Genomic DNA, 14,238 nt, shown 5'->3' with positions numbered 1-14,238 from the left:
TTATTTGCACGTTTAAATAAGGTGCTCTTATTAAAACTAAATAAATCACTTAAATGCGTCTGTGACTCGAGAACATAGACTGTGAGAACCGCTAATCAGTTCTTTTAGTTCATGAATTATTCAGGCCAGTGCCAACCAATTCACTAAAAAGATCCGACTCCAAAGAATGAATCATTCTCGAATAGGACAATGCTATGTTTGAGTCCGCACACTGGCGCGCGAGTAAGGACAGGCTGCGAGATTATCAGACGCTTGTTACCCTGATAGACTGGATATAAAATACGTTTTAAAAAATACTGCTAAATCAACACCTTTTCGTCGTTTACTCTTTTATTCACACTTTTGAGGACAGCGCACCAGGATGAGCTACATCAGACTGTGTGACAGCTGTCATGAGTAAGTGAAACACAGAGATCTGCGGGCATGAATACTATTGGAGTTTCATTTTTGGATCCCTTGGATGACTATGAGATTATTCAACGTATCGGGAGCGGCACTTATGGAGATGTCTTCAAGGTGAGGATAAAATAAAGGGCTATATGGTTGCATTGTTGTCTTTGAATTACCGTATATGGTTATTATTATTCGGCATGTTGAATGCCAAAGAGCCGTGTGATACCATTACTGTACCATGGTACCACCTCAGCACTGTTGATCTTTCTTTCTTTCTTTCTTTCTTTCTTTCTTTCTTTCTTTCTTTCTTTCTTTAGTTGTTGTGAATTGCCTTGTTTATTGTTTAACGCCAAAAGGGTTATATGAATCAAAACATTAGAATAATCTCCATTTTGATTCGTTTTATGAGCAATGTCAGAATTATTAGCCCCCTGAATTATTAGCCCCCCTGTTTATTTTCCCCCCAATTTCTGTTTAACACATTTCTAAACATAATAGTTTTAATAACTCATCTCTAATAACTGATTTATTTTATCTTTGCCATGATGACAGTAAATAATATTGGATTAGATATTTTTCAAGACACTTATACAGCTTAAAATGACATTTGAAGGCTTAACTGAGTTAATTAGGTTAACTAGGCAGGTTAGGGTAATTAGGCAAGCTATTGTATAATGATGGTTTGTTCTGTAGATTATCAAAAAAAAAAGGAGCTTAAAGGGGCTAATAATTTTGACCTTAAAATTTAAAATAAATAAATAAATAAATAAATAAAAATGTTTTTATTTATCTAGCTGAAAAAAAAAAACTAATCAGACTTTCTCCAGAAGAAAAAATATGATCAGACATACTTTGAAAATTTCCTTGCTCTGTTAAACATCATTTTGGCAAATATAAAAAAAAAAAATCAGAAGGGGGCCAATAATTCTGACTTTAACTACATCTAGGCCTATTATATTTAAATTATATTTTAAAAAATACCTCAAAACAGATATGAATTTAACCTGATTAATTACTGATTCACATGTAAAAAATACTGAATAAATTCTGACTTCAACTGTACATTCAAATGAAAGTGAACAATATATTAAAGTAAGTCATAACAAACACAGTGCACATATTAACACAGTAAACTATGGTTAAATACTTGATTCACATTTTTAAAAATTCTTTACAATTGCCACTATACCCATTTTTACCCAGCAAAATGTATTTAATAACCTTAAAATATTAAATTAAAATATAATTAATAGTATTTAGAATGACCACTTATTCCTTTATGCATTTTAATAAGTACATATTAGAAAGCATGCTGTATGACGACAGAACATTAATCCACTTTTATTTCTGAAATATTAGACAATTATCTGAAATTATAGACAATTTACTTGCATTTAATATGCTTTTTTGTTTTTTTGGTAGGCTGAGTTAAAACACTTTTGGAAATTTGATGCTAACATCTCCCCTTTGACCCTATTCTAAGTATTAGAATAAATAGTTCATTCATTTTCTTTTCAGCTTAGTCCCTTTATTAATCTTGGGTCGCCACAGTGGAACCGCCAACCTATCCTGCATATGTTTTACGCAGCGGATGCCCTTCCGGCTGCAACCATTAGAATAAATCAGACACATGATATTTCTTGACAGACTGGATGGATTTGTTTTGTAAAGTGATAGTATTCACAGCATGTGCGCAAAACCACACACTCCATCCAACAAATTGAACACAAGCTGATGAGTGTTACCTTTCAACAAAATATCTAATACTCTCCCATCCCTTCCAAGAGCCCTGTAAATACAGAAAACCATGAAAAAAATAGATGTAATATCAAGTAGCTTGCAGATGTAAAGTAGAATAGCATTGAGTTGGCTCAGGAAAAAATTTGACTCAACCACAGCATTAATGGAATGTTACAAATGTAGACCTTAAAGCCACATAAGACACTGACAGGTGTGGTAGCGTCATTTCTCAAGAAGTTTTTAAAGTGCAAAAATGTTGTTGCTGTTCATGTGTATCTCTTTTATATATGTTTTCCTGAAGTAATGTGACGATTGTGTCGCTCTGTAGCACACAGTCCATTCTATCATAATGCATCGGGCGAGCCAACAACCCCACAATGCCCATCTCACAATGCACAAAGAATCCTTTCTAGTGTCCTCCAGCTCTCTCAACTTGGAGTAGAAAGTTCTCAAGATCTAAAAATATTTCACGGTGAGGATTCCCAGCTGCGTTCCAGCAAAACAGGCTGTTTTGTGTTTGATGGACTTTGTCAGCTCTGACCATGCCAGCATACAGAAAAACAAGCTTTGGTGGAGATTTCTAGTCAGAGTGTGGACAGATATTCACCCCGAGCCATTGTTTTTTGGGTTGTGGGAGCGTTATTTCAGGTTGCGCAGTCAAACCATTAATTCGAATGTTGCACTGTCGCTTTAGTCCTGACAGGAAGCCCTCTGGCATGCCAGGAAAAAAACAGGAAGGCAGCTCATGAAGTTCCAGGTTTTGTCCAGAAATGCTGCATTTGTTATGTTTATAAGTAACTCAAAGCCAAAATGGAGGCCCACTTTCTTGTAGTCTTTTATACTTGGGCTGTCGATAGGTGATTACATAAATATACTGTAAAAATCTTGTTAAATAACAGTTTCTGCATTTTGTGAGTGTTTACATTTATTTACGGTTGGCATCTTTCATCTCTTCTCTGTCGACTTTTGATGTTAATAATTCAACTCTACAGTTTAACAAAGTAGCTTTTATTGACATTTTGGTAGTTTGAAATAATATAATGCATAAGAAGTAGTAAATAGAGAAATAAGTCTGTAAAAATAACTGAAAATGTACTGGTAGATTATTACAAGGTTAATATACCACCCGCTTTGATTGATCATCACTCCATTGAATGGGCATTATTAGTGGCTGTCAGCTGGTAGATATGGGCCATCTTAATAAAATACAATTAATGGGAAATTAATAAATAGTGTCACCATCCTGCACTTTGTCTCCATTCCCCTAGAGGTCCCCGTGTTTCCCCTCTGCCTTAGTTCTTCCTCATGTGTCCTTGTTTACTTAATTTCGATCACCTGTGACTTGTTCTAGCATGTGTATTTAAGTTGTCACATTTTCTCTGTTCCTCACTTGGGCTTTTTCAATACCAAGAATGCAGAGAACGGTCTTGCGTTTCTTGTGAAGACTGGTCTTGCCAGGTCACCTCGGAAGAACGAACATGGGAAACCATGAGAACAGAGAACGTGTCCTCTGAGAAATTAGAGAGGTCATGTTTTGATCCTTGATGGGTCTCATGCAGTCAAGTGATGCGATTTCGCAGGTCAGAGTTCACCAAGCTTGAACTTTGCACCGCAGCGAACTGCGAAACTTAACACATAACCCTACGTTTCCGTTCTGATGCATTCGCGTGCGTATGAATAGAAGTCTATAGGAGGAAAAGCCCAGTGTGACCGCAGCTTAACTTCCGGCCGCAGCTGTATGTGATCTATAGCTGATTAACCATGTGGATGGATGATAACAGCCTATTACTGGCCGATATCTACCAGCTGATAACCTCTGATAACGCCCATTTAATCAAGTGATAACCTTCGAATCGGCTGAATATACAAAACTAACCCAGACGATATATTACTTTATTTAAAATGTTAATAAAAGTCACTTTTTTTAACTTTACATAATTAAAAGTTGTTGGAAGAAAGGTGAAGACCCCATAATCCAATTTAAAAGCATAAATAAATGGGGAAAATAAAAACATGAATCACAAGATAAGTGTAATAATGGACACACACATGCTTACTGTACGACTCCTGTACAGCATGTCACTGCATTTACCTTTATATCTTGATTGCAGTCCTCGTATATCAAACTTTGCAAACAAGAAGGTGGTTTGCTTTATTTAGTAAAATATATAAAAATGTGCTTTGCGTATCATTTGACCTTGCAGTGGTGAGATGTTTTAGTATTCATTTCAGAAAGTCTCACACTGGCGATGTGAGAGCTCAGAAACAATCACTGAATATGAAAAGCTAAACACATACTGGAATGAATAATTCGCTGTGAGTGTGAGTGTCTGTGATCTCTGTAGTAATTCGTTTTTCTTGATCTTCACCATTTTGGACTGATTGATTAAATGTATTCATATACTGAATCACTGGACTTAAAACTTAGCTTAAAATGATACGATTGCAAACAGAGAAGCAAAGATCAGGTTTAGGTGGTTAGAATATAAATTTATGCATACCAGCCAGGTTTACAGATGCTTGCACCATCCCAAGATCACCTTACTGAACGATGTAAATTACATCACAATTAAAAGTGACAATAAAACCAATATTGGCGTTTTTTATTTTTTGTATGGGATATTGCAGTATTTATTACAGATAATTTATCCCTATTGGAGCAATTCCAGCATTATGGATGTGACATTTGCAGTAAAAACCCAAAACATAAATTCACAGAGAAAATATATGTTAACTATGTTAACTATAACTATGTTATATTGAAATATCTGTTAATATTTTCCAAAACAACTAACCACAGAGTTATGGGAGCAGAAAAAATCAACCTGTAAACATGTTTTATATTTTAAATAAGGAAAATACACGCGCGGTATGGATGTGATCAAAAAAGTATGCAAGATTACAGTATACTACATACTTTGTAGAAATTCTGGGAATTAAACTGCACAACCCAAAAGAAATGACGCTAATCAAAAGAATAAGAGTCAGCTCACTATAGAACAAAAATGATTGATTTTCTTCATTATGAATGTGACACCTCTCTGTTATGGATTGACAGAGACATATTTGAGTGTTTTTACAGTAATGTAAAATACAAACCTACACAAAAAACCTAGACAGGGTTTCGTTATTTTGGTAAAAGCTTAATTTTTTGATGCCAAGGTTGACATTTGCATGTAATTGCTCATATATCTTTATACACGTTAAAAATGCGGTGTTATTTTAACCCAAGGTTGGGTCAAATAAAGACAAACCCAACATTTGGTTAATTGTTTCAATTATATTATATTATATTATATTATATTATATTATATTATATTATATTATATTATATTATATTATATTATATTATATTATATTATATTTAAATTACTCTAATATTCCTATATACACTACATTATCCATATTTGACCCAACAATGCGTCACAACAAGCAAGTTTTTTTAGAGTGTAGGGATGCACTGATATGGACGTATAACCAATACCACCAATTAGCCTCTACATTTAAAAACTGACAGGTAATATGCTCTAAAAATGCTTTGTTGTTAAAGTTACCCAATGTTGAATATAGTGCAATGTATTATAATTTCATTGATAAAACGAACCCCACATTGGGTTTGTCAATACACTTTTAGGTTAGGACAACCCAGCAGTTTAAAAAGACAAAATGACATGTAAATAAAAACGTTAATAAAAAATCTAAATGAGTTCAACAAGCATGAATAATCAATAATTTATTGTCTTCAATATATTTGAATGAGGCGGTGTGGTAGTGCAGTGGGTAGCACTGTCACCTCACAGCAAGAAGGTTGCTGGTTCGAGCCTTGGCTGGGTCAGTTGGCCTTTCTGTGTGGAGTTTGCATGTTCTCCCCATGTTGGCGTGGGTTTCCTCCGGGTGCTCCGCTTTCCCCCACAAGTCCAAAGACATGAGCTATTGGTGAATTGGATAAGCTAAATTGTCCGTAGTGAATGAGAGTGTATGGGTGTTTCCCAGTGATGGGTTGCAGCTGGAAGGGCATCCGCTGCAGAAAAAACATGCTGGATAAGTTGACGGTTCATTCCGATGTGGCGACCCCTGATTAATAAAGGGACTAAGCCAAAAATGAATGAATGAATGAATATCGGAATAAGTTTGTTATTGACCCAATAATGACACCTTTAAAAATAGGCATTTATTTAGCAATACCAATTGATCGTCAATATACAGTTATTGCATAATTTTTTTAAATTACATGCCTTCATAACCTTTAAACAAAATAGCTTTCCATTTCTCTTCAATGTCATCTGTTCTCTTTTATAATGAAATGTATATTGTGAGCAAGACATTGTGACAATCTGTCATTCGCATGAGACCGACCAATGACAAACAACAACAACTGAGTCAATTCTCAATAGACAAAAATTTAGTCCCTCCCTACGTTTCTATTTATTAATTTTTTGTTTTAGATACCGTTTCACTCAGATATTCATCACACAGATATAGCCACATATTTAATGTTGGCCTGTTTCATTCCACCACTTAATGTATTTGATGATGAATCATTGGCAAGTAACATTTTAAAGCATCCATTTTGATAGAATCCTTCCATACGACTGATGAACTCATAGTGCAGTTAATCTAGAAAGATGAATCTGAACATCAGCTTCTGGCAGCAGTTATAGGACAAGGTTACAGTGAAGGACGCAGCAGGCTGCTACTGACACTGGGATATTTGTCATTAAGGCGCCTGCCAGGAGAGCTGGATCTGTTCCTGGCTTTTCTACAGCATCCCGAGCATTTCACTAAAGTAAACATGGCCTTAAAGTCACATCTATGTTACATTTGCTCATTAAAGCACAATATAGTATGTTTATCTGAAACCAAACCAAATATGTACATCTGAATGTTGCAGTGTTTTAAAGATGCCTAGTAAAACCACTAGCGCATTGCTATACATACAGTTAAAGACAAAATTATTAGCGCTCATGTAAAATTTGTACTCTATTTCAGCTATTTCCCAAGTGATGTTTAACAGAGCGAATAAATTTTCACAGTATTTCCTATTATATTTTTTCTATAGTATTTTTCCCTCTTATAGTTTAAAAAGAGGGCTACTGTATAGCTAGATAGCCATCTGATTGAAGACAACAATGAGTACATTTACATGGACACCAATAATCCAATTTTAATATGATTAAGACAATACTCTGATTAATAGTCTACCATTTAAAAAGCCATTTTTGATTACTTTAATCCGACTAAACTTATAATCAAAATAAAGAGAAATCGGATTAAGACTTGTGGAGGATGGTGATTTTAGTCGTGTTATTGAAGTGCAGTACAAACATGTAAACCATAGACTGTAAAATATATGGACGTAGTATCCGTGACGTCACCCATAGGTTTCTGAACACTGCAAAAGAAGCTACAAGTGACGGCGACCAGCAAGACCTAGCTGTCACTCAAGTGGCCACGCCCTTAATTATGCAAACTAATATAATATAACCTAATATAAAGGAAATGGATGAGTTATAAAAAAATTCACCCCCCTCACAGTTGTCATGGAGGGTAATAATAGCTATATGAACCAAAATCGTTCTTTGTACCAGGCTGTAAACACCTTTTTTTCTGCTGTAAAGTTGGCTATTCTAACAGTGGGCTCAATTAAAATTTGCTCTATTATGGAGCCAGGACTAGCGGAATTTTGATGAATTGCAGTTTCAGCTACTTCCGTATTGGCTTCCCGAGGGAGAGCGGGAGGTTGCCGCTTGATGTAAACACTTTAATCAAACTATAACCGTCGTGTAGGATTTTCACCGCATTTTGCAACAGGATAGTCTATACACATGGCTGTTTGACACTATTCTCTGAACCTACAGAGTCAGTGAAGAACCACGTGACACCTGCATCGCGAAATGCATTTTTTTTCCCCCATACATTGTGCGGTATGAAATCCCATTAAAACAACACTCTTCCAGCAGTTCATACTCACATCCAATATCTCGTTTGTCACAGGGGGCATGCATGAAATGTTCCTGAATGAAAGTGAAAGTGCCAAACTGCAGTTAAAATTGACAAATTAAAAATGAAACACCTGAAATTACATGAAACTCCAGAGGAAATGTGGATAGGGTGGTGATGCAATGACGTTAATCGAATTATGTGTTATAACATGTAAAATGGAATCATGATAGGAACATTCAGTATGCAACTCATGTTAATCATATCATTGCCTTACTCAGATTAGAGCAAATAATGTGATTACTGATGTCCATGTTAACGTAGTCAATGTTCTATTTATTCCACATGAATAAACTGATTGTAAATTACAGTTAATGTAAGCAACATAAACATTTACCGTATTTATTAATATGCATCATGGAATCCTGAAAAAAAATGTGTTATGGTTTCCACAAATATGTTAAACAGGTTTTGGGAAACTTATCAGCCATAATAATAATAATGAAAAATATTTAATAAGCAAATCAGCATTGTAGAATGATAATTAAAATTGTAAATATTTATACCAAATGTTTCATTCATAACCGAAATATATTACATTTTGCGCCACGGTGGCTTAGTGGTTTGCACTGTTGCCTCACAGCAAGAAGGTCAATGGTTCGAGTCCCGGCTTGGTCAGTTTTTATTTCTGTGTGGAGTTTGCATGTTCTCCCCGTGTTCGTGAGGGTTTCCTCCGGGTCTTCTGGTTTCCCCCACAGCCCAACTCATGCACTATAGCTGAGTTGGATGAACTAAATTGGCCGTAGTGCATGAGTGTGTGTGTGTTTGAATGAGTGTGTATGGGTGTTTCACAGTACTGGGTTGCGGCTGGAAGGGCATCTGCTGCGTAAAACATATGCCGGAATAGCTGACGGTTCATTCCACTGTGGCGATCTCTGAAATAGAGACTAAGCTGAAGGAAAATGAATGAATGAATATATTGCATTTATAAATTAGAATAGAAAACTGTAATTTTTTGTATTACTGTTTGTAACTGGATTTTTAATCAGATGAAGCCTTGGTATAAGTATAAAAGGCTTTAAGGGGACCTATTATGCAAACATTACATTTATAAAGGGTTTAAACACAGTTATGTGGCAACACTGTGTGCATATAGCCAGCCTCTAATACTCTGTAGAAAAGCTTTGATTGACATTCTTTACCTGTGTACATGTCATCAGAGGGGGAAAGCCCTGCCCATTAGTTACAATCACTAGCAATCACTGTCCTCACTAGCATAGACCGCCCTGAGTGAGAAGCAGCTGTCTGCCATTAGAGTTTTGAATCTGTTGCTATGCCTACACATTTATAGCTCCACTCTCTTTTGAAAATAGAGCTGGGAACACAAACTTATTCAAATTTAAAGTGACAGTCACCAAAGTGGCACGATTTAGATCAAAGCCTAAAAGGGGCAGCTTCAAAGAGTTTTTGTGTGGAGATGAAACTTTACATGCACGCTCTAGGGCGTAGGTCTCAAACTCAATTCCTGGAGAGCCACTGCTCTGCACAGTTTTGCTCCAACCCTAATCAAACACAGCTGATCCAACTAATCAAGGTGTTCAAGACGACTAGACACTATTAAGCAAGTGTGAGTTGGAGGTTGTTGGAGCTAAACTATGCAGAGCTGCGGCTCTCCAGGAATTGAGTTTGAGACTACTGCCCTAGGGACTTTTGAGACTTATTTTACACCTTCTAAAAAAGGCCATATTAGGTCCCCTTGAATATATTTTCAAAAATCCTACCAACACAATTGAATAGTTGGGTATATAAATTTATATTAAAATGTGCACGAATATGGAGTGTTTATAGCAGTTAAAACATCAGGCTCTGAATCAAAAAGAGCTATATTGCCAGGTATGTTTATACATACAAGGAATTTGTTTTCAAGACAGTACAAAGACACAAATAATAAAGGAATAAAAAAAAAAGATACAATTTTGACAAAGGGTGGTACGGTGGCTCAGTGGTTAGCACTGTCGCATCGAAGCAAGAAGGTCGCTGGTTTGAGTCCTAGTTGGGTCAGTTGGCATTTCTGTGTGGAGTTTGCATGTTTTCCCCATGTTCACATGGGTTTCCTCTGAGTGTTCCGGTTTCCCCCAGAATCCAAAGACATGCGCTATAGGTGAATTGAATGAAAATCAGGGACTAAAACAAAGGAGAATAATGAATGAATAAATTTAGACAAAAATGGCACAAGAATTCTAATAAAAATTATAACTTATTTACAACATAATTATTTAATTGATGGCTCATAATCCCTGATCTCACGAGGAAAGTAACAATTTTATTTATTATCAGCAAATTGGCTTATTCATATAAATTCATACAATTTTATTCATACAAAAACATCTGATTTAAAAAAGGAGTCCTGCCCCCAAACCCCACCCCTAAACCCAACCGTCATTGTGGGATGAACAAATCATACTAAAATGATAATTTTCCTAACTAATTTTACAGCAATATAGCTGTAAAAGACAAAAAAGCAGTCTGACTCTCCTGTTTATCATGTAATGTCTTTTCTTTCAGGCTAGAAACATTAAAAGCTCAGAAATGGCTGCCATCAAAATTGTTAAGCTGGATCCAGGTGTGTGAGTAGTTTTAATGTGTTGACCAGTGCAATTTTACATGAGTTTGGGATGTTTTCATGTATCAATGTTGTAGTGAACATACAGCAAACACTTAGAGTCGTGTCCTGTCTCTAAACATCTCTCAAATAAGGATTCATTAGATCAATTTCTTGTAGTAAAGTTTATAATATAATTAATATAAAATATAATTAATTAAGCATAATCCATTATAAAGCATAGTAAAACTACTTAACCTCTGCTGGATAATGACATAATTTAGTAGTGTTGATCATATTTATTGGTTATATATGTGACCCTGGACCACAAAACGAGTCATAAAACTATAAATTTTTGGAAACTGAGATGTATGTGTCATCTGACAGCTGAATAAATAAGATTTACATTGATGTATGGTCTGTTACACACACAAAAAAAAATTGATTTAGGCCTAAAAATAAGATTTATGCATTCTGATTGTATGTAAAATTTCCATCCGTTTAGATTTTATACTTTTAACATAATTGAACAAATAAACTTTATATGATTGATATTTGTTAGTTAAACATAAACTAAACTAAAATAAGAACAACATTTATGTAATAATATCAATAAATCCATATTATTCTAATCATATGCTTCTAATTAATTTTGTCACAGTCACCAGCAATCCAGCCTGTGCAGATCGCTGGTATACACACAGATTGCTAACGGACTACAAATCCGCCAATTCAAGAACTACAAGTTCCAGTCATGCACCACACACACATCGGTTTCTGATCCCATTTGATTACACTCACACAGCTGAAACGGCTCAAAGACTGATTAGTTGAAATGACGGATTTGTAGTCTGTTAGTGATCTGTGTGTATACCAGCCATCTGCACAGGCTGGATCGCTGGTGACCGTGACAAATTCATCTATTGTGTGGAGTATGGAGTTGGGTCAGTTTTGCCCCCTGAATATAAAGTAAACCAATCTCATAGAATTTCACTAATTGGATCTGGCTTTTTCTACAGCTAGATTTATTTATACCAAATTCATATCTTTGTTTTCCTGATTAAATATAATAGTATTAATAAACTGACTAATTAAATAAAATCAAAAGGTTACAAACAGTTACTGATAAGCTTCAACATTTGGCAGAGATACAACAACTGGAATTTAGCAATAATAATAATAATCAAAAATTAAGTTTTGATATAATTATTTTATATAATTATATAAGGAAATGTACTAAATATCTTCACAGCACATGGTCTTTAACTATTCTCCTAATGATTTTTATCATGAAAGAAAAAATAATAATATTGACCCATACAGTACAGTTTTGTCTTGTACCAAAAAATATACCCATGCAACATAAACTTTTTCAGGTTTTTTAGGGTCACATATTTAATTATAGCCTTTATTACTGAATTCAGAACTAAAACCTTTAAAATATATATTTTTTGGCAATTACTTGTTCAGTAAATACTAGGGGTGTAACAGATCATGGTTGATCCGTGATTCGTTCGAATCACAACCCACGGTTCGGAACACAGGTGGCCCGCGTATTAATGCATTTTTTTAATGGTAGATTAATCCTAAATTTGTAAAGAACAAAGAGAGATCACCTCTCGCGTCATTCAAATCACATTTATGAAAGCATTTTGGCTTTCCTGTAAAATATAATGGTGACAGAGGAAGTTGTGGTAGGTTTTTCGGGATATGGTGGGTTTCATTAAAGGTGTTTTCTATCACTAGTTGTTTAGCCTGCATCAATGCATTCAGTGTAAGCTGGACGATGAATCATTAAAAGATCCAGATCTCAACACCCACGCAACATAAATTATAAATGATGGTGATTTGCATATGTTTATTAATCCTTTGAATTGCTGCATTCAAATCTGAAAACGCTAAAATTATTAAAGAGTTTGAGTCTGGTCTTTTGTGTTAGTTACAAACAGTCATATAACACAGAAGTACTGGGTTAACAGTTTATATTTTAAATAAAACCACTGAGGTTTATGATAAAATCATCATCATGTGCATTTAATGATGCTCAAATGAAAATGAAAGTTGTAGGCAGCAATTACATTGTTTAACCAAAAGGTGGCGACAACCAGACATCAAAAATATGCCACTGAATAATTCTTAAAAAATGATCATCTACAATGAAACATGGAGTTTTAGGAGTCAATAACTAAATCATTCATTGAAAATGAGACTAAAAATAAATATGGGTTGTACAAATTATAATGTTAGACGTATATGTTTAGTGTTGACAGTAGTAGTGTAACACTGTGGCAGTTTTAGTGTTACAGTAGTAGTAACAGTACATTTTTCACAGTACTGAATATTTTGCGATTTATTTTCATTCAGCTGATTATTTCTTAATTTATTTTTTATTAAAATTACAGGTTCTAAGTTCTGTTTGTTAAAACCAAAAGTTTCTTGCAGTACTGTTTTTATAATAAATGGAAAGCAAATTACATTTGTCTCCTCTTTTTGGCTGATCTGAAAAATGGTACGATCCATGAAAAACCATAATTTGATCTGAAGCATGAGATTTGTGATCCATTACACCACTAGTAAATACGTTCAAAAATTATTGTGCTGCTTCTTCAAGCTACTTATGTAACACAAGCTTAAACAACACAGATCTTGAGATTTTTTTGGGACGACTTAATTGTTTTATGTTCAATCCACTTAAACTTGTTAACTTAAATGATTTGTGATGTGTAATTCTTTTGTCTAACATTTTAAGAAATTCTTATTACATGTTTCATCCCTTTGTCATATGTAACTTTACTGTTTTTGCATGTGTGATGATGTGTTTTTTGATTTTTAGTTGCCTTTTAAAATCTGGCAGGGGGCGACAGATGAAAATTAGCCCTTGTGGGCTTATTTACAGTTTTACTTTTTATTAATGAGCATTGTCCCTGTTAAATAAAATATATTCAAATTCAAATGGGACAACCTGAATGAATTATGTTGAACCCTGCATTTTTTACAGTGTGCCCTTCTATCATCCTCATTCAGGAGATGACATCACCTCCATCCAGCAAGAGATAACGATGATGAAGGAGTGTAAGCATAAGAACATTGTGGCCTATTATGGGACTTACCACAGGTACAGTAATGTTTGTGCTTCCTCCAGAATGCTATTTCTCCAGAAGTTGTCAGGGCATAGAAAGGTGCATTCCACAGCCTATTTTACAGCCCTACAGGCAGAGTTACACAAACAGATACGAACTACAGATCACCTGGACATGTTTAATAGGTTTTGTAAATGCTTGCCGACATGTGTCAGCACACGCTCTGACTTTGTGCATTCCCGAATGATATTTCAGCGGCATGTATTCCCACTCACATGCTTTCGAACTGTTTATGAGATTCTTGCCATGTTTGTGAGTTAGGGGGGTGTGAAGACAAAATTGTTAGCTGTCCTGTGTAATTTTAATTCTTTTTTTAAATTCATGGATTTCCCCATAATTTTCAAACACATTTTAAAACATAATAGTTTTAATTACAATTTTCTAATAACTGATTCTTTTATCTTTGCCATGATGACAGTACAT

At 34.9% G+C, this 14,238-nt stretch overlaps 1 protein-coding gene across 3 annotated transcripts in view; it reads left to right on the top strand.

Annotated features, from left to right (window-relative positions):
- The first annotated feature begins 190 nt into the window (after window positions 1-190).
- The window catches only part of map4k2 (mitogen-activated protein kinase kinase kinase kinase 2), a 50,019-nt gene continuing 35,971 nt past the window's right edge, over window positions 191-14,238 (top strand). For 2 of the 3 annotated variants that reach the window (XM_056461107.1, XM_056461106.1), the window contains exons 1-3: window positions 191-516; window positions 10,639-10,696; window positions 13,700-13,790. In XM_056461107.1, coding sequence (XP_056317082.1) covers window positions 424-516; window positions 10,639-10,696; window positions 13,700-13,790 — 242 coding nt within the window. In that variant the 5' untranslated portion in view covers window positions 191-423. The remainder of the gene's footprint in view (window positions 517-10,638; window positions 10,697-13,699; window positions 13,791-14,238) is intronic. The other variant, XM_056461108.1, reaches the window with a different exon arrangement.

Source organism: Danio aesculapii, chromosome 7, assembly GCF_903798145.1.
Source record: "Danio aesculapii chromosome 7, fDanAes4.1, whole genome shotgun sequence".
NCBI classification, from domain to species: Eukaryota; Metazoa; Chordata; class Actinopteri; order Cypriniformes; family Danionidae; genus Danio; species Danio aesculapii.
This window is presented reverse-complemented; position numbering and strand designations above follow the sequence as displayed.